General features: G+C 37.1%; 1 protein-coding gene across 1 annotated transcript; it reads left to right on the forward strand.

Moving 5' to 3' along the window:
- Nucleotides 1-48: 48 nt before the first annotated feature.
- zgc:162707 (UPF0524 protein C3orf70 homolog B) lies at nt 49-26,990 on the forward strand. The gene is made up of 2 exons (XM_032567429.1): nt 49-1,053; nt 22,857-26,990. Exons 1-2 carry the CDS (start codon nt 870-872, stop codon nt 23,525-23,527), a joined length of 855 nt encoding a protein of 284 aa, XP_032423320.1. The 5' UTR covers nt 49-869; the 3' UTR covers nt 23,528-26,990.

Below are 26,990 nucleotides of genomic sequence, written 5' to 3' on the forward strand. Positions count from 1 at the left end.
TGCTTGTTGTTTTTATTTGATCAAAAGAGCAAATAAAAAGATCCTGCTTTCTCCTGGGTCAGCTTCAGCAGGAACAGAGGGAGACCCGCAGCTCTAAACTGTTTTAACATAAATCAATGGCTCATTCCAGGTAAATCTCAGTCTGACTTCCAGTCCTGAGCAGATGTTAGGGTTGCCCCCTAGCGGCTGGAGAGCAGCTGGAATCATTTGCTTTACAATGCTATTTTCATCACCATTAACCATTTTCTGCATCCTTTATTTGATTGGTTGCACGATTCCACCCACGTAGCCTGGTTTCTTTTAAGGAATGCTCTGTGGCTTTCAATTACCACTAATTAAAAGACATCCTGAACAAATCCACACTTTTAAAGTCTAGTTCTTTAAGGTTTGTTGGAGATGACGAATTTCATATTCAAGCCTTGATCTTTGAAGTTGTGAGGAGCTGATGAAAGCCTTTGGTTGTGGTGTTTGAAGTGCGCAAAGCAGCTGGCTTTGTGTTCGTGGGGCTCCTCCCGTTTCTGTGATGAAGTTCGGATGCGCGTCACCAAGCAGCGCGCACAGCTGAGGAGCTTCCCCGACGCCACGCCACGGCACGAGAGAGATGGGGAGATGCGTGGATCACGATCACGGGAGGCTTCGAATGTGACATTGTCCGTCGTTTGTACCTCCACAGAACGCGGTGCCACCCTTTGTGTGAGCACTGGCCGAGCTGATCTGGATTCAGAACACCCAGCAGCACCTATTCCCCCCTTTCTACAAAGCTTCCTTGGCTGCGTGGACCGTGAAAAACCTCTCGGATCGGTTTTAGTTTTACTCCAACAGATCGTGCGTGCGTTTTTAAAGCAAAATTGGATCCGGGAAATGTTGGCATGGCCGCCTCGGGAGCTCATAAGTGTCCGAAGAGTGAGAAGTTGGACGAGGCGCAGGCTTTGGCCAAGAGCTGCGCGGGGAGACCAGACTTCCTGCCGTGTGATGGACTCTCCATCTGCGCGACGCACAGCCACGGGAAGTGCTTCAAGCTGCACTGGTGCTGCCACTTGGGCTGGTGTCACTGTAAGTTTGTATTTGCATGCTTTAATGACCAACAAGAATGTAAACTCAACGTCTTTGATAACTAAAAAAAAAAATGCTCGGTTTGTTTACGATGTTCAAAAGGCAGAGAAGCTGGACGCTTTCTTTAAAGAGATGACATTTTAAAAAGATAAAGAAAAATATATTTGAAAACTAAATAAAGTGGCAATAGAAGTGTTTCTCAGTAAATTAGAACATTTAATCAATCAAAGAGTGAGGCTTATAAATCTCACAGTACCTTTTAACAGCTAACAAATCGGTAAAATTTCAACTGATAGATTTTACGCTAGACAGAAATTTCATTTGTCTATAAAAATGGTAATGTGCGTCATGTTTTATCAGATGATTTTAACCATTACTGTGAGAAAAATACGTAGTTTATAGACTATAAATCAATTTTATGTTCCTTTTTTGTTGTTTTTTATATTATTACTTTTTCAGTTTTATTCACTCTATGAGGCACCAATACTTACAATCCTATGGCTGATCATTTTATAGGGAAATCTGAATAAATTCAAATATCGAGAAAATACATATATCAACTTATTTAATATGTTACACAGATGCATTAGAAAGTAAAGTAAGTGCATTTTATTTATGTAGCCCCTTTTACAGTTGGAAAACCACAAGGTGCTTTAAAAAACCCCATTAAAACCACATAAGACAAAAGCATAAACGAACTAATAAAACAGAATACAATCATACTGCATAAACTAGTTAAAAACCAGTCTGAATACATGAGTCTTCAACCTCTCTCTGCTCTTAAAATGTGTTTGAGAAATCCTTTATCTGGAAGACCTCTTCTAGTCTAACAGACTAGAAGAGCTGTAGGGTTCTAACAGGTCTGACACTGGCTGAGACTTGACCACAAGGGCTCTAGTAAATACTGAAATTCTAAAATGATTTCTAAAATGTACCAGCAGCCAATGTAGAGAGTAAAAGTCTCTTTTGTGTGTTGGTTAAAAGACTTGCAGCAGCGCTCTGACCTGACTGGAGATGGTCAACATCTTTCATATCTTTCATATGTGAAATTCATGGGATTTTTCTGCAGGCATTTATAAAAAGGCTGTTGCAGTTGTCAAGACGAGTAGTACCTTTACAGTCACAGTAAAGGTTAAACTTTACAGGGCAGCAAGTGATGCATGATGTTCAATGGACAGATAATTAATTCCAGTTGTCACCCAATCTAAAATCTAAAATTAAAGTCGTTGTTGAAATATTTCAAGATATAGTATTTTTCTCTGGAGTAAAAAATAATCAAATCCTCTCCGCCTCCCAGCAAACCATCTGTGGTTACATATTGAAGTTAAAAGAACATCCATGAAACAAAACGATGAGCTGACACCTCCCTGGAGAATCATAAGCCACAAAAGGTCATTGATAAAAAACACAAGTCTTTAATGGAAAGTTGAGTGTAGTAGGTCATCTACAAGCAACATTGACAGCTGCAGTTTTGAGAGGATCTTAAAGGTTTTGGAGAGATTTATTTGGTCTACTCTAGACTGTGGCAGTGCTTCAAGAGCAACATCACTCACATTTATTGCTGACATGGGCTATAACTGTTGCATTGGTTGAGTTAAGTCGCAACTGAACCAGTAGCAACATTGTAAGTGTCAAATCTGGGTTAAAAAGAAAGTGATAGACAGTTGGAAGTCTTTACAGATTAGAGTAACCTTTGCATTTAATTTAGAAATCAACGTCCTGAAATAAGGTGTGAAGTTTCTACAGTCAGTGATGAATTGAGGAGTCCTTTCATCGGCTGGTGTTGGTCTGCTGTGCTTTATTAGGTCCAAAGTCAGTGCAGTTATTTAGCTGGAAATTATATAGCTAATTTAGTCCTCACGGCTCTAAGTAGTTAATTATTTAAAGTTGTGATCGGAGAGAATTAATTTGACATAAATGAACTTTCCAATGTTATTATTCATTGAGATGTACATGCACAAGCTTCATCACCCTAGTAATTTCATGACACAGTAACGGTCAAAATTTTGAGTTAGATTTTGTTAGTGATACATGATGTTCTTTTTAACAGACAGTTATTGATTATTTTTAATTACTGCCCAGAATAAAATCTATAGATCAAGATTTCAACAGTTACCTCAGTCTTATATTGGTAAGATACTGCTAGGTGCTGTTTGTCGGCCAGGTATGTTACTTTTGTGACTTTGCACTGGTTTCCCAGGTTGGAGTTCATGGAACAAAACTATAGAGTCCAATTAAGTTACTTATAAGCACTTATATTTTTCAACACCCTCAAATGTACAAGAAAACTGTGTTTTGATGGGTTTTTTACTGTAATGACCACTATGTATTATTAAATTAGTAACCAATCAGGATAATCAAATAAATTTTAGCATCTGTGGTTGCAAAATATTCCTGGATGTTTAGTGTACCTAAGGCAAATTACATGATTAAATAATGCTGCAATAAAGTTTTTTGTGAAAGTTTATCTTTGTACTAAGAGCATATCCTCAGAGCAACTTGTATTTTATATTTAACAACATTTCTACATCTATTATAAATACTCCCTGTATTATTCATGATATAGAACCTAATTTACGCTTCAACAGATTCAAACCCTTCAATAAAAAACTCTTGAAAACAGAGTCTGCTGTGTGAACTCAGACTCATTAGCAAACAGGGATTTTTATGTTCCAGATTCTGATTCTGTTTTTCTGTTTCTGTCTCATCTATTTTCTGGATGCAGTCTGATGACTCTGTCACACATCTGAATCATCACTTTCATTTCTGCTTTTAAAGGCCATGTCTGCTGATTTCCTCTTAAAGCCTGTGACACATTAAGTATTTCAAAACTTTCATTTAGATTTTGTGATGCATGATGAATAACTGATTGGATTTAGGTAATATACAAACATTTAAAAGCTGATTAAATCTCAGTTACTAGCAACACGGTTTAGCATGTATTTTGACCCAACATAATGCTTTGAACACTCAGCAGACCAGCCAGTGTTAATTTAATGGCTAAAAATAGCACTTCTGTAGAACTTGTTCTGAAGCTGATAAAAGGCATGGGTCATGTACTGTCGCACAATTATACTAATGGTTTGGTTTTTTTAAATTGTGATTCATCTGGTGGGTTTAGTTTATTTTTTTCAACACTGAGGTACATTCTGGTTATCTTGGTTAAACGTACTTTGAAGGAAATGCTAGAGACTGTGCAGGAGTGAACAGAGTTTGCGCTGGCTGTGTAAAGTATATAGTAGTTCAGTACTCTGCCTTTCCTACCTAATTCTCCACACGGATGGTCAGCGGGCTGAATGAAGTCTCTCATGCTGTTCTGTGCCTGTCTGATAAATGTGAAAGTAACAGAATTGAGTGATAACATTTATTTATCTGGAATCGACTCAAACAATTTCATGTGTTAATGCATCCAAATTGCCTGCTAATGCACATTGTACCAGTACAGTTCCAGTTCCAGTACCTGGAACTGTAGTGGAACTACTTGGCTGTAATTCTTGGTCACTCTGTAAACAACATCCTAGACTTAAGCTGATTAGGACTAGAATGTATTGCACAGAAACGGTACCATGCAGACTGAAAAATCTGTTACCATGAAAAGATTTTCCTGAATGTTGCCAATTGGCATCAAACCTACAGTTAAATTTATATTTATTGTATGTGCTATAATGACATCAAAAATAAAATCAGTACATTTTTATATTTGAGAATAAATTCAGGCAGCAAGCGGTAAAATAATCTTGAGCAATTATAAGAAATTGTTGCACACTGTTATTAATTTGGGCTCCTTATTAAGCATGTTTCTTTTCCAGAGAAAGGAGAAATGGAGAGCTATAGTGGTACTTTAGATGTTGGAAATAATCACTAACTAAAAAGTACATTTTAATTGTAAAAAAAGGGTTACAGCAGAGACCCTGCTGTACTCATTAATTTCCTTTTTACTATCGATGTTGAAAACATGCAGCTCAAAATTTAACATGTGACTTTGAGAGGTGTTGGTGAAATTTTGCAGCATTCTTCTACCGCTAACACCTGTCTCTCAGTTTGAACCTTTCTCAGCCTGAAGCTTCTGAACCAGTCCCCCATAGCATAAACCCGACCCCTGACAGCGTGTCCGTCTCTTTGTGCTGTCCCCAATTTATCCCCATCTCACTCCAGCTGCCCTGGAAATCCTCAGATCAGTGTAAAACACAATCACCATCTCCTTTGCAGCAGCCACGCAGGGGCTTACAGCATGCAACCGCACAAGTCACATTGTAATCTTTTTGCTGTGTAATCGTGGGATTTCAGATGCCCCCACCTTCTTTTCAGAATGAGCCACGCGATTTTGAAATATTAGATGTGACAGAAATATGATGAATCCCTTCCAGTGTTTATTGCAATCTGCAGAAAGCATTCAGGAGGCTCTGCAAAGCCAATCCAGTGTTTATCTGTCTGTGAACATTTAGACTTCCTCCTCCCCTCTAGCAGTAAAACAATTGCAGAGAGCAGATTTATTTTATCCAACTACACTGCCGTCCAAAGATAATCATACCTCTTGAACATTTCCACATTTTGTCACACTAAAAATAGAAACTTCAATGTATTTTTTTTTTGTCAGAGATCAATAGAAACTAATGCATAGGCTGCTGTAATTGTGAAGTGAAAAATAAATGACGTAAACAGCGGTGCATCCATCCATCCATCCATCCATGATTTTCAAAATTAAATCCAGGGATAGAAGTGTGTACCTTTTCTTTGACAAAACACCTCACTTAGTAAAGCCTTCTTTGTGTCAGGTTGGAATGGGAATGTCTGTAAAGTTTCATATTTTTTCATGGATTCTCAATTGGATCCAAATCTGAAGTAACACACTATGCTTTGATGTCAGTCATTTCATTGTAACTCTGATTGTTTAGGGGTCATTTTCCTGCTGGAAGATGAACCTCCATCCTTCATCAGTCTCATGCCGTTTGCAGATTTTAGCAGATTTTCTTCCAGTATTGCCCTGTCTGTCAGTAGATCTATCTGCTGACCTGCTTTCCTGTCCCTGCTGAAGAAAATAATTCCCACAGCATGATGCTGCCATCCTTATTTGTAGCCTTATCTAATACCTAGTGTGTTTTGAATTAGGGACACAAAAGTTACAATGTGTTCTCATCAAATCAAAAACACATTCTTGCACTTTTCTGGTGTCTCTGGCTTGTGACAAACTTTTTAAACTAACTTTTTTTTTTGGCTTTCTTTCAGCAATGGCCAGATTTTTGACATAAAATATTTGTATTTGATATACAAATTTTCCCAATGGAGCTGTGGACCTCTAGAGTTAAAGTCAGCCTGTTGGTTCCTTGGTAGATTTGCAGTTCTGGCATAGCCTTCCCATTTTTAAACAGCTTATTAAACAGCGCTTTTAAAAATGTTCGAAGCTCAGAATTTTGTTTTATAACCATATCCGACTTTAAATTATTAAATACTATTGAATGCATTTATTTAAAGGTAGTTAGTAAAAAAAAAAAAAGTCACATTTTTAAAAGCACAGATATTGTATTGGTCTGTCACATAACCTCCCAATTAAATATATTAAGGTTTGTGGTTGAGTCATCTGGGAATGTGGAAATTTTCAAGAGTTGTGATTGTATTTTTTTCCTTTTTTTTTGCAAGACATTCTTCATTCAACTGTAGGAAAAAAAATAATCATGATATAGTTTCTCACCTTCACATCACTCTCTGCTTCCACTCTAAGCTTCCCTGTGCAGGACAGTCATGCACCAGCAGTGAGAATAAACCATCTTTGGCTGCTGAATCAGACAGAACCAGGGCGCCCACTGAGAAAACTGTATGCGGCTGCTTTCTATGCTTGCCTCAGCTTGGCTCACTTCTCTCCAGCAAAGCGAAGTAATGCTGAATGCAAAAGAGCAGAACTCTGCGGCGGCCCCATATCTCGTCGCGTTTTCATTTCGAATGCGCCAGCAGCTGCTGCCTGTTAGCACAAACTTGTTCAGAAGCTGATAATTGTTCGTCCACCACGGGGGAGCCTTGCTGAGCTGCCTTTTTAATTACATTTTTAATAGGTTTTCAGGAAAACAAACAAAAAAGGTCACTTTGCTCAGCATTTATGTCCTCAAACACAAATGATTTCCATTATCTGGGAACAGCATGGGGCGATGATTACCTGTGACTTAATTCCTTCTTTTATTTCCAGCCGAAAACCGAGCAACATCCCGCCGTTGTGGCTTTGAGCGTTTTTCCTGTTGTAGCTTTTCTGGCAGAGAAAATGGAGAGGAAAGAAACAGAATTTGATGTAGGTGGAGGCAGTGTTCCCAGCTGGTGACAACAACATCAGTCCAAGCCTCTCATTAGCAGTAATTAGCTGTGTTTAGTGTCACCGCCAATATGTCACATCTGATGACTGCCTTTGCTTGAAGCATCACTAGAACCACCTGGCCTGAATTCCTTTTTTTTTCTTCCTCTCACTTAATCCTTCTTTAACTGATTACACTTGCCAAAGAGAGTGATGAATTACTCATTAACAAAGTCTATCAGAGGCCATAATGAGCACTGAACAGTCTTGTCAGTCTGCTTGTTTCCTGTCGGCACCAATTTCTGTTTCTGGGATACGTTTTGTTGTGTTGGTACAGGAAAGTGGGATCTCTCTGTCAGATTATCTCAGCTGTCTCATCTGTCAAAGTACACTGCTTGCAAGTTGCAACTATCCAAAAGTGAAACATGGAGGTTTTCTAGGGTTACTCCTGTCCTGTGCAGATTGATTTGCTGACTGATTCTGAATTAAGCGCAGTGCTGAATTATAAACCGTTTCAGCTTTTGCTAACGGATCAGTAATGGGGCCTGAGGCGAGGTTCTTGACTGATTGTTCGTGTTTGCAGACCACAGCTCCTTCGATCATTTTAACTGCTGCTCTGTTGGTGATGGAAGCAGAGCAGAACCAGGAAAGAAGTCCGTCTAGATATTACACCACCTTCCCTTTTTTGATCTACTATCCTCCCACTGCAGCTTAGCTAATAAGAAAAGAGAAAAAGAGCTTAGTTTTATGCTCTCTGGATTTAGCTGAGGTTAATGTGAACTTATGTTTAAACTTTGCAACAGGAAGAAAATGTGTTTGTTTTTTTTTGGTGTTGTTTTTTTTGCCTCTGTTCTACGTGTGACAGTAAACTTTCACTGTTTTAAACTGAGCATCACAAATAAAAAGCTTTTCAAGATTTAAAACCAGGGATTGGAAAGTATTAAGTCTGGGGGACTGAATATCAATGCATGCCAGACTTTCAGATTTCTATTTTCAAGCAGATAATCACTTAAAATCACATGAAATCCCAATAAAATAAGCTGAGGTTTGTGCTTATAACGTGACAAAATCTAAAAAGGTTTTCCACCAACCTGCTGTCTTCCTGTTCAGTGTACAGGTCAGTAGTTCATATTGGCTGACTGTCTCACAATGGTGGTCCACTTAGTCTGCTAATAGATGGTCCATAACTCACAGCAGGAGAACGGAGAATGATCAGGAAGATCACTATATAGTGTGTTAAAGACTCATTACCAACCAGTATTGGCAGGAAGATTTACTTCACTGACCTCTTTCTCTTTCAGTAGGAGGGTTAAATTATGCCTAATTAGAAGAAAATAAAAATTAATCTTTCACTGATGACCCTTAGGGGGCATTTCTGACCAGAAACACGATTCTGCGAGTTTTTGAGACAAATGTGAAAAATAATTAAAATGGCTCCTAGGTTATTTGATAAGTTGGTTACCCTCCAACTTATTGCTGCCTCCAAAAAGCATTTATAATGCCTTAATTTATGCTGTTATTACAGAATCATAATCTCACAGTATAAGATATTGAACATTTGAACCTTTAAGCACATTGTGTGATGATGTGTCCATAAATAGCTGCAGGTATTCCCAAACTAGGACTCCAAGAAAAGACTTGTGTCATTTTTGTTCTTGCAGAGCTGTGAGAGAGAGGAAAAGGAATTTGTTGTTGAGTACTAATAAGTCTTTTAGTCTCATTTCATGAAAACACAGTTCCACATTAAGTTCCAGTAAAATTAAGAAAACACCAGGAGTATTTGTGGTGGAAAGACAGAAAAGCCTTTTTAGGCATCAAAACCCAAACAGACTATGGACATATACAGTATATATAGATTGCATTTGATGATTGTTATGAAAACCCCTGCAGATTCTCCACACTGATCTTTGGAGATTTATCTTTATTACCATCTTCCTAACTTTGATGGCAAGATAAACTGAAGTCACCACCCAGACTTTTTTGTCACAGTTCTAGTTGATTGAAATTTGCTCTGACTTCAGAAAAAACATTGTTTGGGCCAGGCTGTATTTTCTTGAAGTGATTTGGTGATTTATATAAAGATTAACACACGTTTGCTTTATTTGAATAGCATGTTATGCTCTCCTTCTCATTTTGATGAAAAGAGAACTACACCTCTGTTTTGCCTTGTTTCAACCTCAGGGAGACAGTAGGCCAAAAACATTCAACTAAAAAAGAAAAGCATAAATAAGAAATGCTGCAGTTACATTTGTTCAACAGGAGTGATTAGAAATTCAGATAAGTGTGGCTCCTAAAATTTAGAGAAAAACAATAACTTGTTGAGGTGAATTTCCCCCTCCTGCTAAATAAATGCATTAAACTTAAATGTTGGTTTTCTCAACATTCTTCACCGTGAGATTACGCTTCAAAATCTTTACTGGGGTGTGAAGGGCGCAGTATATTGTGTGCTGTGGTGTCAGCTGAGTTGCATCATATAAGACTGTAGAAAGAAAGGTGAGGTTAATTGGATTTCTGTTCTCTGCTTATCATCTCATAAGCTGCTGTGACTTCAAAATTTCGAATGAAACTTTTTCCACTTGTTTCAACACAGCAGGGAGGAGAAAAGCTCCATGGAGTTTTCAATGTGTACCCGCATTGTCAGACAGTCGGGGAAGAGTGTGTAGTGGTGTGCACCTGTCATCGTTAATGGTCGAGGAAAGCTAGATAGACATCCATCCAGGAAGTCTTGAAACCATTTGTGTTATTCATTTTCTCTGCATGGTTGCAAAATGTTTGCAGAGTAAGAGAGAACAGCTATCCCATTGGTGTGCTCCACAACCTTTCAGCAACATCAAATTATGCTGTTACTGTAACTGCCTCCTCAGCTACTCGCCATCGCTTTCTGGGTAGTAGTTTCTATATATAGCTGCACACATATTTGCTTGCATGTGTTCTGTCTTTATAGTAATCATGAACACACGGGGACAACAAACAACATTAAAAACACCCCACGCTTCCACAAAAGGGGCCGTGTGAAGATCAAGTGCTTAGTTCCTCTCGTAGAGGAGTAGAGCTTGCCAGTAAATAGACTCTGCTTTGAGAATATAAAGGAGTTTTTTTTTTCTTTCCCTGGCTAAAACCTCTCAGATCTTGCCTGCCAGTTTAATTCTGGGTCCACTGCTGCCTCTGTTTTGCTACCCAATCTTGCTTGAGGTAGAGAAGAAACAAACACAGCTAGCCTCAAATAAAACAAGGATATTATATATAATCAAATACCAAAATAGTAGGACTTGAAAGGGGACATTTGGGTCCCAAATCTCAGGTTTCAGGCCATGATTTGGAGCAGATATGATGCCTCAACATCACATCTGTTTACTTCTTTTGCTTTCATTTTACTTTTACATAAGCGGGAACAGAAAAAATAAACCAACCCTGCTTGCGAGGAGGCTCTAAGGTTGCAGCTAATATTCTCCAAAGCAGAGTTTGTGTATCGGTAATTTTATTTTAAAATGAAAAATGTTTTTTTTTTTAAAGTCACCAATTTTGATGTATCAAAAAGAAAAAGAAAAAAATTCAGAACTGACTGGTATTATAAAAAATAGAAAAAAAATTAAAATGAAATAAAAGCCAGCACAGAACTAAGCAATATATCATATATGAAATTACATAATAAAAGGCAGGAAATTGTTATAGGAATGCTGCTAGCTCTGATTGGCTAATGATGTATTAATGCAAACATAATGAGGAGGTGAGTGTTCAGCCTTTTTATCAGCTATCTTGATAAAGATATCTAATTGCATTACTTTGACTTGAAGTACTTTGAAATATGTTGTCTGCAATGACACTTAACAAAAGGCAATAAAAACATTGATGTAATCTTTGTCTGACAGCATGTACACAGCGGTAATGTCTCTAATGTAACCGTTTGATAAAATACTTGTTCTCATTAATGAATTTATAGCAGCAAAACCCAAACTGATTAGATGCATTTTAAATTTAAAAACCTCAGTTGACAAATAACGGCAAAACTTGCCCTAATTTTTTTTGCTTGCATTTATATTATATTTAAGAGCCTTAAAAGCTACTATATCATTCAGTGAGAAAATTTGTATTGTTGACCAAATGTCATTGTTTGAAAAATGTGTCATCCACCAAAGCAATGCTTGTTTTGCATCAAAAACAGACTGTATAGTTGGAAATGTTACTGCTGGAACATGTTTTTGTTTTGGTTTCATAATATAATCAATAAATGGCATATTTGTGCTTCAAAATAGATGTCATATACAGTACCCACTTAAATGAAAATCATCTAACTATATACTATTTTTTCTGTTTTGATGTTGGATTTTACTTTTAGAGCAGTATTTGGTTTTGTTGGGCTCAGACCTTTTGCAGTAAAACCTCGTAATTTTGTAATATATTTAGTCTAGATAATTTCCTATCCAATCTCAGTTTTAAGATGCAGCAAACATCTTGCCTAATTCTTACTCATGAATATGAGTATTAAAAAAAAAATTTAAATGCAGCTTTTGAGTTTTTTATTAGTGGAAGTTTAGCTCGTTCTTTCTGTCGCCTGTTTCTCGCCCTTTTTGCCGGTCTTCATTGTCTCCAGTTTGAGTGAAGGAGTTATGTGCCCAGCACAACAAGTTCTGCTTGGACCATAACAAATTTCCTTTTGAAATGCCAAGTTGCATCAGTACCACCACATAATTTATTCTCATTACATTCCATTGGAAATCATGCATGTTTGGTGGGAAAGTTTGGCAGGAAAACGGTCTAATGGCAACTTTTGAATTTGTGATGAGCTCAAGATTGTTATAGCACTGTTCTACTATTCAGCTAAAGGACATTGTTAAAAGAAAAACATTTTCACATAGAAGCAACATTTATGGAAAGAAAAACTTAAGAATAGCATATTTTGAACAGAGAGAACTTGGTTTACAGAACTCTGTAAAATTCCCAGTGGCTGCATGTGGAGCAGTTTTTGGCACAGTGTGCTTGAAACAGGAAAGAGGAAGGGAGTTTCACAAGATCCTGAATCAGAGCGTCATCTTGGCTGAAACCTGAAGCTTGTGTTGCTGCTCTTCGCAGGAAAGATCTGAACACAAAAACCCAGCCAATAGGGGAGATTTAGTGATCTGCACTAAATCCAACAAGACATGTCATAATTATGCATACACTACTATGAAGTGTATGCATAATTATGGTTTGCACATAAAGATTGGTCAGACAATCAAAACTTGTGAAACTGCTTGTTGTGTTTCTTTTTGTTTTTTTCTTTCACGCTGAGCTTGTTTACAGTCCCAGCTTCATCCTGCAGGCAGTCAGGCGGACTGAAAAGTGGACAGAGTAATGTGGAGCTCCGTAATGGAGAGTGAGAGAGACAAATGAGTGTTCTGTAATATTTTCCAGAGACTCTACCTTGTCCATTAAAGCAGAGAAAGCAGCTTGCAGCCTGCCACGAGCAGGAAGAGGAGGAGAAGTGACATGCAAGCTGGAGATGTGTGTTATCAAAAGAATAATCCACTGCCTCCTCTGGGGATGAACTGCTTGCCCTCCCACTTCACCATTAACCTCCTTACTCTTACTTCAATCGTAAATATCTCTAAAAAATAACTTGTGGCTATTTACAACATCCTCTTTTTGCTTTTCTGCTTGATTCAATACTGTAAGGAGGCAGCTTTAAATGTCCTTGATGTTTTCTGTGGATTTTATTTTTTCACATGGACCATAAAGATGAAATAGAAAAAAGTCATTTTTATCCTGTATAAGTGCAGTTAGAAATTCTTTCATTTCCGATATTCTCTCATGTGCAGTCGTGAAAAGATTGAGACTCTCCATTAAAAGTGGACCTTTCACAAGGAAAGGCGCACATATGTGTCATTCATGTACATGTGAGTAATTTTACCCATTTTATTTGGTAAAATGAATAAATATGAGTGTGTCCTGAATTGTACTTTACTGTCAGATCAGTTGCTAAAAATCCGTATGTCCAGACGTGCTGGAAAAACATACAGGCTTTTCATTGTGACTACATTTTATGTCCTTTATTAGTTCTTCATTTGATCAATGCTTTTAGCTGTACTTAATTGTGATGTGATGAAAGGTTCTTTCAGTCCTTGCTGAAAGTGTAGCATGTTCAGCAGCTGGTTGAATGAGACCCCTGGCAGAGGAAAACATTGTGTCTGTGTTCGCTGTGGAAAGCTCAGTAATGTGCAAGTCAAAGAATTGACTAAAATGTTTGACATTTACTGTTAATGCATTTACTGTAAATGGCAGATTTTTAAAAAAATCTGTATTTACTTTAAAGCAGAACCAGAAATATCCTGCAGCATCACATTTGTTGGTGTTTCCACACAGGAAAAGACACAAAAATGCAAGATAGACTTTTATCTAATTAATTTATACATTAAACATCTCTTTTTTTTTGCCAGAAACTTTATTTAAAACAATACTGAATGAGTCTTACGCTGGAAACAATTTCCAGTTTAAACTAAACTTGCTATACACTATTATTGGATTTGGCATTACTGTACTGTTGTCTAATAACTAGTAATGAAGTACAACATTGCCCACTGTGACATTATTATTCATTGAAATGATCACACACAATGCTGTTTAATTTTTGCTTCTGTTTTTTTCCACAGTATTTATAGACAGAAAGGAAGAAATATGGAAAATATTTTTATCATCAAATTTTACAGAAACTTAAGATTTACAAACAATGAGGCAACGATGTACCAGGATGGCTTATCCGGTAGAAACTGTAATTCATAATAGAGGGACCTCTTTGGAGACTGGCTTTAATTAGGTTGATATTTAAGCATTGCATAATGGTGCTGCAAGACATTTATCTCTTTATTTTTTTCAGAACCACAAGGTTCCCACCACTTTCCTTAAGTTTCAGCTTCTTGGTCACTAAAAGTTTCAGCAGCTGTGGGCATCAATAGTGGTGAGTCCACCCAAAGTACAATAATTTGACTGGAAATATTAAGAGGCAAAGCATAAATTTAAGACACTTAAAAATGATATATAAATAAATATCTATGGTGTACATTTTAGGACATCCTCAGGTCTCAGGAAAACTTCCTCACCTATTAGAAAAAACAGCCTCAGATGTCAGACCATAGACCCCTGATCAGAATAAAAAGTCTTAAAAAACCCCGCCAAAAACAGTTTCAGATGAAAAGGTCTCAAATAAAACAATGTCAGCTTTTATTCTGATGCCATTTTTTCTGAGACCTTTCGTCGGAGGCCGTTTTTTGCCAAGACTTTATTCTGAGGCCATTTAGTCAGAGGTCTGATGGGTTTTTCTCTACAGTCTGACATCTGAGGTAGTTTTTTCTAATGTATGAGGATGTTTACCTGAGACCTGAAGATGTCCTAAAATGTACACTGTACAATTGATTGGTCAGATTGGTTCACCCTCCCTTTGGATTACTAAAAGGTTTGGGACATAACTTAATTACATTCTGCAAATTTAGCCAATGCTGCCATCACATGGTTTCTTGTCTTTCTATGTGCTGGCACTTAAAAAAAAAAAAAAAAAGTTTTGTATGGGCTTAAACTGGTGGAGTGAAAGAAGTGAATGGCTCAGTCTGTTACTCCATAAGAGCAGAATATGTTTCTTTTGTGGTGATCTGTCTTTTTTTTCTTTTTTCATACTGTGTGACTTTCTGACCATCTTGGTTGAAAACTGCACAGTTTTTGAGAGCTCCCTACTTGTCAGACAATTATTGTTTTATTGTTCAGTAGCTTAATTATTAATTAATAAAGAATGGCCAACTATGACTACCTCAAGCATTCTGGATGCTGAGGTGAGTGAATCTTCATCAGCGTAGATAAAATGTCTGCGTATGGCGGCATGACATGAAGTGCTGTTAATATTTAGTCAGTGCTGCAAAGATTTTGTAGTTCTATCAATTTTGAAGCACTGGAACTTATATTACAAGTCTATGTTTTGATCCTGATCCCATTGAGATATTTACATATTTACATTTTTTGAATGACAGAAATCTGTGATTGCCTTGCCAGATAAAAAACAATATTAAGAATATTCAGATACTTTATTTTTTGTGTAGCTTTGGTTTAAGGTAGATTATTTTTTGGGGGGATTGCTAGGGTGTTGTGTTTTTACCAAAGTAGTTTCAATGTTGTTGGGTGACATGAAAAGCAGTGCTGCAGTAATACCAACTTTTGCAAAAGTTGGTACTAATGATAAAAATAGGTTTTATTCTGGGTAGTTGGATGCAGTGTTTATACTGTAAAGACCAGCCCAAGTAACTTTTATATATGTGGGTCTCAATCCTTTGTGGGTCTCAATCCATATATGTGGGTCTCAATCCTTTGAGACCCACATATATAAAAGTCTGTTATTTCTGGTTTTGATAAGAATCAGATTTAATAACAGTGAAGGAAAAAAAACACAAGCTTCCTCTTCAATGAGATACTGTAGCGAACTTTCTGTGTTGTGTTCCTTGACTATAAAGAAAAGGAGGTTCAAACGTGCTGGAAGTTTAAAGTGAGAAAATGATGTGGCACTGTGGTGGATGTCCTGCTGCGAGAAAGAAAAAAGAACAGCTGTTAGCCCTTTCTATGTTTACAACCAATTAAAATCCATTTCCATCACAGCCCTGAACTTACCCATAAACGACTTTGGCCAACAAATGGCAAGAACAGTGTCCACCATGCATGTTGACACTTTCTTCATATGAGCTTCACTTTCTACTTTCACCTTTGCAGAGTTGTTTCTGTAAACCTACAGAGCTGATTAGTTGTGTTACTTTTTCCATTCAGCAACTTTAGTTATTAATGTAAGAGCAGATCCATGATAAAACAGGCTTGCTTTTCTACTTCACTGATAAATGTGTCTCTGTGTCACATCTGGGGAAGATGTGCATATTTTTTTTCCGCTGTCTCTTTCTTTGTCATGTCTATTGTCTGGTGGTGGTGCAGACAAATGGAGCGATATGCAAATGATTAATTAGGGGAGTGTCTGCACCCATTCATGAATGAAAATGAATAGAAATCAGGCCTGTGCATATGTATGCAATTTATTTATTATTAAAATTCAGAAATGAGAATTACACCCACACAGCTTTATAAATCTACTGAAAGCATTTCCATTGTACATTTACAAATAAAGTTTAACATGGCTTTGTTAAGGTGAGAATAATAACACACAAATCCAGATGCCACTTAATATCTAAAAATGTCTTGTTTGATAAGAAGGATTGAGAAAGATGAGAACTTGCATCAATATATCTCTGTACTTTTTATAGGTTTGTGCCAGATTTATCCTTCAGTCTTAGTCTGAGACATGTAGCTACATGATATTCAAACTTGGCACACATTTGTTCATCTGTCTGGCTTTGCTGAGGCTTCAGTGTATCAATGAATGCGCCTCATGTTGAGCTGTGCCTATTTTTACAAGAAATAAATCACTGTTTTAACACAAGCATCAGGTATCCTGTTCTTAACACATTTAAAAAGGTGCTATGCGATCAAAAAATGAAATCTAGTTTATTCATTTGGATGGGCATACGCTGTATGTTTATTAATTGCCATTATTGCAGTCAAACCTGATGTTTCTTTGTCTACATCTGTTTAAGCTTTTAAAAAACAGATGTTTCCAACCTGTTATTGATGTTAGAGTTTAAATAAAGCAACAGTTTATATTTATTTGTTTTTAAGTTTGCCTAAAATTAAAAACTTTTTATGGTTATGAAATTGTGCCATATACCATAAGATATTTCATACCAACCATTTGTCTGCGAGTATCAGCAAAGCCAGGGGCCCATTTTATAACCTACCTTGACATCCATTGAGTTAAAAGTAATTTTCTTTATTATACCCCTAGTCTGCTGTAGCTGAAAGTAGTTATTTAACTTTAATAAATAATACCTACCTGCAGGAACCTGCCCAGATTTCATTTACAGTAGTATGATTAGGATTTATAAACTCTTTTATCTTATAAGAAAAAACTGGCCCAAATGTTCACCAGAACCTAAATATATTAAAATACAAGGTTTTCAGACAATAACGTACTACTAAATTAAATTATATGTAGGATTTGCATATTTTTCTGACAATTTATTTCCATCAGCTCATGATAACATTTAACTTCACTGAATAATAAACTGATTTCAATGGTTTAGAAACATGAATGTGAATTGATTTATTTCCTGGTATGAAATGAAAGTAGGTGGGGATAAGATTGGGGTACTATTTGGTAAAGAGTTGATTTTTTTAATGAGAAGCCACAATAAAACATATTTGATTAAAAACTGCTGACTTTCCCACCAAAATAGTTCATGTTTGCTAACTTTGTAATTCCCTTTACTTGATAAAATTAGTCTCAATTACTCCATGAACTGCTACAGTACATTTTCATTTTATTTATAACAAATTATGTTCAGTTTCACCAAATATAAACTCATATTTTCTGCCTTGCGCTGTTAAGCCTCTATTGTATCCATCTTCCTGTTTTTCGCCTGCCTTTGTGTTTGTGGATTTTCCTCTCTTTGTTTCAGCCAAGCCACTGTAGAAAATGATCTGCAGCTTTACCATAATGTTCCTCAAGGCGAACAGACACATGGATGTATTTAGTTGAGACTGTAGACACCTTGGAAATTTACATACTCACTGTCTTCTTTCTGCAGAGCTGCCAAAATCGGCTAGAGTTGCTGTAGCGTTGGCTCCATATGTCTGTGTGTGTGTGTGCCGTGTGTCCGAGCAGGCATCTGTCCGTCCCTCACTAGGGCTCTTGGTATTTGAAACTCCAGATGGATGAATGCAATTAGATGTAATATGCTAAAAACTAAATGTCAACACATCGCCTTTTTACAGCGTTAGCTCTCATTTGTGGGCGCTCTCTTGTCTGGCTGAATGGGCTCATCTCATTCTGAACATGGACCACTGAGTTTCCCTCATTTAACCGACCCCGGCTGCTGCTTTCCCTCTTTTGTCTGCATCGACATGAGCTCCAGTGTTTTCTGTTAGCGGCGTTTACACTGTAAAGCTTCAGCCTCTTTAATCCCCCCCACACTGGTGCCTGATGGAGACTTGCATCATTAAATAACGATTTGGTTGGAAGAATGGAAACTATTCTGTGACAAAAGCCGATTTGTAAATCACTGACAACACAAAGCCGAGCCACTTCCGTACTTTATATTTTCACTGTAACCTGGGGAATAAAAAAAGAAATTCTGATTCAATGGATCTTCATGCCAGTGGAAACAAAAGACGAGGACACAAAGCAGTTGAAAGTGATGTGTAAGCTTGTCATCTTCTGTAGTTTCTCTGGCTCTCCTGGGGGCCTGTTAGACAGACAGCTACAGTATTCATGCAACACTGGAATCAATCAGCTGCAAACAACAAGCAAAATCTTGGAGGCATTAGAAACTTGTAAATGACCAGGCTAATTTATAATACATTGTGAGCAATCTGGTGTAACCTAACACTAATTAGTCATTTGCATCTGTAATATGGATTGCTGTTTGTTGTCATAGGTTCATGTTTCAGATCATCAAACTGATGTTCATTTCAAACAAAGATAACCTGAGTAAAAAAAAAAAAAAAACTAAAAAAAAACAGTCTCAATCAGTCTGGCTGTATGGGAAAACTTTGAAGCATGTTTTTCCTGTTGAAGGTAATATCCCAGCATGTCAATTTGATTGCTTGTTCTCACAATTTTGCTTCACCGCACAACTAAAATGTGCTTAAGATTAAGGCCACAAACTGATGGCTGAACATTCTCCATTTTCCCTCAGAATTCATAGTTCCATCCCAAAGCAGCAAATCAACATCAAACCTTCATACCACCACCGTCATGTTTGACTGTCAGTTTAATGTTCTTTTAATGTTCTATGCCAGATGACAAAACACATGCACTCCAAAAATGTTCCAGTTTTGTCTTGTTATTCCACAGGACGTTTCTCTGAAGTTTTTTGGTTATAATAATTGACACGTAGGTCAAATGAGGCGAAGCCAGCAGTGCTTTGAATGCTTCTATTGTCTTTTGTGAACTTCTTTAAATATGGTGGGTTGGTCACTCCTGGGAAAGTTCACTACTGCTCTGTGTTTTCTTCATGTGGGATGACTCTCACTGTGGTTTGCAGGAGTACTATGGCTTTAGAAATTGCATTTCAAGGTTTTTAAGATTAATCAGTGTCAATTGTTTCCCATTTGTTCTTCAATTTCTGTAGACTGGAGAGGGATATGTTGTGTTTTTTTTTTGTGGTTTTTTTGGATCTTTTGGCCTATTTTTTGTTCAAACAGATTTATTTATGTTGATTCCTTATTCCCAGTAATAAGGCCTTGGAGTGACTAGTGAAACTGAACTGAGCTTTTTCAAAAAAATGTGGTTAATTAGATTTAATTCATATTTTAACAATGGAGGCAACTGTCTTTTAATACTGAGCCAGGATGATTTGAAACTTCTTATATAACATTAACATTATGTACTCAAATAAATAAGAAAAATAATTTTAAAATTGTAATTTTTCTTTATTAATGAAGTAAATACTTTCTCATTTTACACTAGTTGTGAACATTGTCTTTTATACACCCCTGAGGTGGGCCACACATTTTATTTTCAGGCATCAAATAAATGGCTTGGTTGACCTGCTCTAGTTTGGCCTCAGATGTTGGTAGTAAGAAATATATTTTTTTTAACCTTCGGCAGCAGAGACTGCTTTTTGATATGAAAATTAATATTAACCCTAAGGATGAACAGATTGTTACCACATATGTATGATTCAAAAGGGGCATCCTTGGCCAAGATCGACTGAAAGCATATTTTTGTGTGTTTTTATTTGTGCTGTTGCCGTTTTGTGGCTTGCCAGGTGCACTAGCAACATGTTCAATGCTTCATAGTTGATTGTAATGCAAATGAAGCACATTGAAAATGCAACTTTTCTAAGTTTGTGGCAGTTGACATCTCTCCTCCAAGGTTTGACACAAGAAATAAAACATTTTGAATTTCTTTAGCATTTCACATCTGTGAATAATTGCAGGAAGCTATAACTAATATTTAAAAACATCTTCAGTAATGTACAGTACAGACCAAAAGTTTGGACACAACTGTGTGTCCAAACTTTTGGACACACAGTTGTGTCCAAAGTTGCCTCAATAATTGCCTATAAATATTTGCCTAAATGCTAATTGGTAAAAAATAAACAATTAAGAAAAAACCCCATGACTTTTAAAGAGAGGGAGTGTTGGCATGCTTCTTTGCTAAGCTAACTTTTAGCTACTAGCTCTACTGTAATGCTAAAGATAGCTTGTTGTTGTGATTTACTTGAAGCTGTTATTTTCCTCTGTAACACTGCTGTAGTTAGTAGCACTCTATCTAAAGTATTTTGATCAGCGAGCAGCTACAGTACAGCAGTCAGTGACAGTCTCTAGCTCTGAGTAGCTGTCATGGTCAAGGGCACTTTGTCAAAGGCAGGCGAATTAACTGAGCGTGTTTTTGATGCTGGGAGAAACCAAAGCTCCCGGAGGAAGTCCACATAAGCTCTGGTTGCTTCAGGGTCCTCTTGATGTGATGTGACAGTGCTAACCTCGAAGCCACAGAGATGCTCATATTTGCTCTCTGCCTCTAACCCTGTGTTGGTTTTCAACAGCTTCTGTGGAAAATGCTGGGCCCATTAGCTGCCACATGCCCTGTTCTTCCAGTCACCGACTCTGTTGTTGTGTTTACTGGTAGGCAGTGTTGTGGGTTTCAAATAGATTTAGGCCTGAGGCAGCTTTTAGAAAGGTTTGAAATTTGCCTCGAATCCCTTGAGGGTTTCTCAAAACTTCACAGAACTTTCCCTCGATATAGAAATGGTTTGTCGATATATTAAAAACGAGATATAAATGTTTTACTCCTTCTGTTAATTCTTAATTTTTTTCTGAACTGAAAATTAAAGGAGAAAGTCACTGCTAGAGGTGCAATATGTAAATAATATTGTAAAGATTATATTATAAAGAATATTTTATTTATTTTTTTACATTTGTTAAATAAGGTCATGACCGTGTGACAGCTAATCTGTGAAAAGATCAATCTCCTCCACATTGTCCCTGAGCTGCTGTCTGGAGAAATGCACCGCTTTAGAAAAACATTACGATTAAACTGAATAATTTCCTATTCTGTCTTACCCCATACTGTCATGACATAGTGACAGTTTCAACAAATATGTAAAAAATCTATATTTTTTGTAAAAGTTACAAGCTATATCTTTAATGTTTCTTGAAAAGTAAATTTGGTTGCTTTTATTAAATCATAGCTGATAACTTCAAGGTAAGAAAATTATTCACTTTAACCTTAATGTTTTTCTAAAATGATATTCATGGTTAAATGAAGTGTCTGAATGATATGTTGAAATTTAGGATTTCTTCACTATAGGCAGGGAATGTGTAGTTTTAAAGTATACTCTTGAGGGCATTTCACTCCACATTGTGGAGGACATTATGGATTTATATCGTCATTTTGACATTTTCCTGAGCATGAGCTGGGGAAATATTCTAACGATAATAATCTTTTAATAAAAATACAAGGCTTTCACTGTATTACTGGAACGATAAAACAATTTAACATATTACAGATATAATAATGTTATTTGTAACATGTATTTGTTGTGATTTTACGTTATTTCAATGTTGATACAATGAGTAAACAATTGCTAAATTTAGGACTGGTTTTCAACTGAAAGTGTTGCAGTTTTGCTTTAAGAAGTAACACTAATAGCATAACAATAACAAGGTCATATTATCTTCTTAGTTAGTTGGGCTGTCTGCTCAGATGGAGCCCGCAGTTAGCTGCTTGACAAACATGTCACTCAGTTTATCTCCGACTGATCTTTGGTGTTTTGTTTTTACAGTGTAAAATCCTTTTTAAAAATTACTGGTGACCAGAGATTTTTCTTCCCTGTTTGGCAGACTTTCAGTCACATTTCTTATAGCATGGAAACCAGTGATGGTTCTTGTATAAATGTCATTTTCAAATCAACAATAGCAAGAACCCATAGTAGGTTTTTGCTCTTACAAACTGTTTTATTAAATGTTTTTGTACAACCACACATGGGAAGTTGTTCCACTTGTTGAGTGTTTATTGAATTGCTGATTAAAATTATTTTGAGACCTTTTTTTAAGTCCCTTCCTAAATGCATAGCATGATACAATATCTTCCTTCTGAAGGCATCAGCAAGGTCTTGGGGGCTCACCATAATGTTTACTCTTCAATAGTTACACCAAACTAAACGTGTGAGGGTTAAACAGGGCAAAGCTTCGTGAAGGCTGAGTAACAGATTTTCATGATGTGATACTCTGTGTGTGAAGTAATTAAGTTGAAAGAGAATAAATGGAAAAAAATTCAATAATTGTGTGAATATTTTAACGTATTCCTCACCAGTTGCATTTTTAGTATGTTACACATTTTGAAAGGTCATTCATTCTAAAATAAATTTTTCCCGATTTAGGTTGACTGAAATATCTTCAATATTATTACTATTATTATTGTTATTTTTTTGCAGTAATGTTGTCATTTATTTCTCTCTACTTTTAGGTAAGTACGTGTACCAGCCCATGACCAATGTGTGCCAGCTGCCCAGCACAGCTGTGCCGTCCGTCGGATCAGAGTGCAGCGACACCATGGACCTCTCCGTCTCTCTGGCCGAGCGCTTCCTGAAGCTGGCACCCAGCTTCCAGTCTCCGCCTCACCTGGAGTCTCCCAAGTACTGTGTCATCGCGGATCTGTTTGTGGACGACTACGTTGTCAAAAGGATCAATGGGAAGATGTGCTACGTGCAGCGGCCCCTGCCTCCCTTACCGGAACCGCCTCGACCTCCCTCCCCTCAGCCGCCCGCTCCAGCTACACCTCAAATGCCTCCTAATCCCAGTCCGCCAGAGCAGCCGGTGAGCCCGAAGCGGCAGGCTCCTGCTCCGCCGGTCCCACAGCCGTACAGTGAACAGAAACACCTCTCCACTGTCGAGAAACTAAAAGGCCCTAAAATGGACCACTGCTCGTCCCCGTCCAGCTCAGAGGACTCCGGTATCAACGCACTGGGCCTCCACTACCTGGAGTCCTGCGAGGAGGGAAGTGAGGATGAGGAGGACGAGTTGAGCACAGATGGAAACTCAAGCCCTGGAAGCCTCTGGGACCAGGACGACTGTTCTCTTCTCTCCCCCTCCAAATCAATGATAGAGATCATCGAAAAGATTGAAACAACTGTCTAACTGACATACAGAAACCACTTATGAGGAGGACCAACGGAGCAGTGTCCAACAGAGAACAGCACTCTAGGATTTCATTTTCCATGGACTCACAGGGAGCAAACCTCAATCTAGTGGTTCTGTAGGGTATTTGCAAGGTTGCTTCAGGCTGAATTTCTTCTCCTGCATGTGGCTGAAGATTATACAGCCACAAATTTCACAGAGCCTCTTTTCTGCCCAATTCCCCTGCATGGAGTTCATTTCTGAGACTTATTGGAATCAAGAAGGAAGCACAAAAATCTCAAGGATGTGAACAGTAGACAGAAATTCAAGAGTAGAGTAGAAACACGTCAAAACAGACATGAAAGATATAAACGATAGGCTTTTTTTGTGATTTTCTTGTGTAGGTAAGTTACGGGAGCTACATTATGTAGGAACAAATTTGTTCTCTGACGACAATGAACAGTGAGGTAACTCTTGGTGTTCTCCAATTGTCAGTCTTCAGTGTCATTCAACCTCTATGTCATCTCTTATTCACTGGTAAGCAACTCCACCCACACACACATTGCTAATTCTGACACTTTAGCGTAATGATTGCGAGGCCGGCTACCTCTCATGGGCCTCGAGCACATCAGCCTTTTAACTCGTTAAAGACTCACCTCCGAGCTGACCAGACGCTGCCTGCTACTGTCGCATTAGGAAAAAAAAGCTTTCAGAGGCCACAATTCATCCGCACTTTACCGACGCCATCTCAGGCGGCAGGTAGGTCGGTATCTGACAATCAAGAATTACACAGAAGCACATTGCTACACGGTAGCTGCCACTAAAGACCACTTCTATGACTAATTACCACACGTTACTATGTTCTTCTGACCACCTTTGTTTGAACAAACTTATCTAAACTGTAGATGACAGGTCAGATTTTCAGAAGTGGGGTTCTGTGGGGAGTGTTTGAGTAGTTGGTGTGCTACACTTACCAGCAGGTGGGTGGGTAAATACAGCTCACTGAAGAAAACAATATGATTACAGGTTCATGAGAACAAGACAAGTAGAGATCTTAACTGGGTTTTGGTGAAACAAAGAATGACCTATATTTCTGATTTCACATATAATGTAAAGGTTTTACAAACTACAAAGAATCTTATCAGTATGAAATATTCTACTCCAGGTTATCTGGTTGATATATTATGGTTTCCATACATGTCTAAATCTAAAGGGGTCCTAGTTTACATAGAAACATTTAAAATGTGATATATTGCACACAAGCAGAGTTAAGATTTTCTATGTTTCAGACTGCGCATTTCAGAATCTCTCTACAGTGTAAAACTATCAATTTCAAGCTTGATCAATCTATGCATTTTACATTTTTGAATTAACATACAGCAGTACAGAATAGGATATATAAAATATATATAATAAAATATAGGAACAGAAATTATGAAAGAGTCCAGAGTCATTTAAAAAAGATAATGTTTTCCTTTAGCATCCACAGGAAGCTGCAAAGCGGACAGTAATCTTTGCATCGCTATTAACTGTTAGCTATACGTATATTCCCATAATGCTTACAAACTGTTCATAATTTATTTGTCACTTTTTCAACTTTTCTTCTGAGTACAAAAAAAATCCTGCTAGTTAAGAGATTTAAAAGTGGTGGAGGCTTTTCAGTGCTTTTGTCAGTGAGTGTGGTTTACCAACCAGACAGCTTCTGCACTAGCTAACTTTGTCAATAGAACAAGGTAACAACTCAATAACTACTTCCTCTCATACTTCAAAATAAGTCTTAAGTATATAAATGCAACAGGGTGCTAAGATTAAATGCTCACCATTTCATCCAGTGCTCAGAATATTAGCTTACATTTATTTTGACAGATACTCATATGCTAGCAGCAGCTGGTTAGCGGTTTACAACACAGGCTTGGATTTGTGACATTTTATTATCTTGAGATCTGGCACCAGAAGGTCTTATTACACCACTGCTTAACAGAGGTAGATTTCTGTTTTTAGATGTCAGAACCTCACATTGGTTCTGATGTGTGGAAAGCCAATTAGCAATATCTAAGTATGTAGTTTTTAAAAACTTGTACTGTTTTCCATCTCTTATGCAGTTTAATATATTTTTTATATGAGAAATAGTACCAGAATGACCGTAGTCTTCTTTTAATAAATTAAGTATAGAGTAGTGGATTAATGCCACCCTCCCAACCGTTGCTGTGCACTGCTATTCAGCTGGCTGCCTTTTTTCTCTCACACAAGCTTTTAGCAGTATGTATGTTAATTCTGGCTAATAAACCAAGTAATATAAGACTGCTATTCTTGTGTTTTGGTATAACATGCAAAACTCATTAGAAAAAGACACATTTCTTTGCTTTTGCTTAGATTTATAAATCACAATCACAATATTTTAACTGAAATAATCTATCCATTCATCCATCCATTATCTATACCCACTTATCCTTTTAGGATTTTTTGGGAGGTTGGTGTCTTTCTCCAGCAGTCATGATCTAAATAAAGGTAAATAATGGTATTTAGGTAAGTCTATATATTTTTATCTGCTTTATTTAATCTAAATACCGTTTTTGCTCAAGGGTATTGTACCATGAGAGCGTCTGCAGAGAACCAATTTCTGTTCCTGCAAACTGTGCTAGCTAAGGTAGCCATCTACTGCAAGCAGAATACTGACTGCTCATAACAACTCCACAGAACCCCAGTTCAAATAATTTGAACCATCCTATTAAAATAGAATCAACAGATCTTTATAAAGAGCCAGATATTGAAATTGCTTCAACATATCTCTGGCAAAGCAAACATAGGAGAATGCTAAAGACTATTAAGATACATGATATTGGCTCAATTTGTCTAATGTATTCTTTTAAATCAATATTATAACACGACTGCATATTCATTGGCTTTTGGTGCTATTAATGCATCTTTTATGATGAATTGAAGGAGTAGGCAGGGAAAGAAGTAGATTAGAATAGTTTGTCACAGTTAGTTTGTACTATTGGACTGAAATAATCACTTATTGCACCTTTAGAGGGATATTACAATGTGAGATGGGATGTTGCATAGGTGTTGTGATGTGGTTGATATAACAAGACATGAGCCAGCCCTTTTATTAGTTGGTTACATTAAGCGGGCTGGACTTTTTTTTTCCATTTCTCTCTTCCTTTTCCTTTTGTTCTTTTGTTTTTACAGGTCATTTGTCAAAATCTATCAGCAAAAATTACCAAAATCTTCACAAGTGTTGCTGAATTTCCTTAAGCACAGAAAGCGGAAGTCATTTTGCATGACTGCATTTGTTCTAGCAAATATATAATATATCTATATATAGTTTAACAAATTTTGTGATTCTGTGTGAAAAAGATAAAACGACTCCTAAATCAGGGTGACATCTGGAACAGAATCCTTATTAATGCAGTTCAAAATGTATGTTATGTTCTTATTATTGTTATATTATTTTCATATGAATAAATCTTATGAAACTGAG

Source organism: Xiphophorus hellerii, chromosome 7, assembly GCF_003331165.1.
Source record: "Xiphophorus hellerii strain 12219 chromosome 7, Xiphophorus_hellerii-4.1, whole genome shotgun sequence".
NCBI lineage: Eukaryota > Metazoa > Chordata > Actinopteri > Cyprinodontiformes > Poeciliidae > Xiphophorus > Xiphophorus hellerii.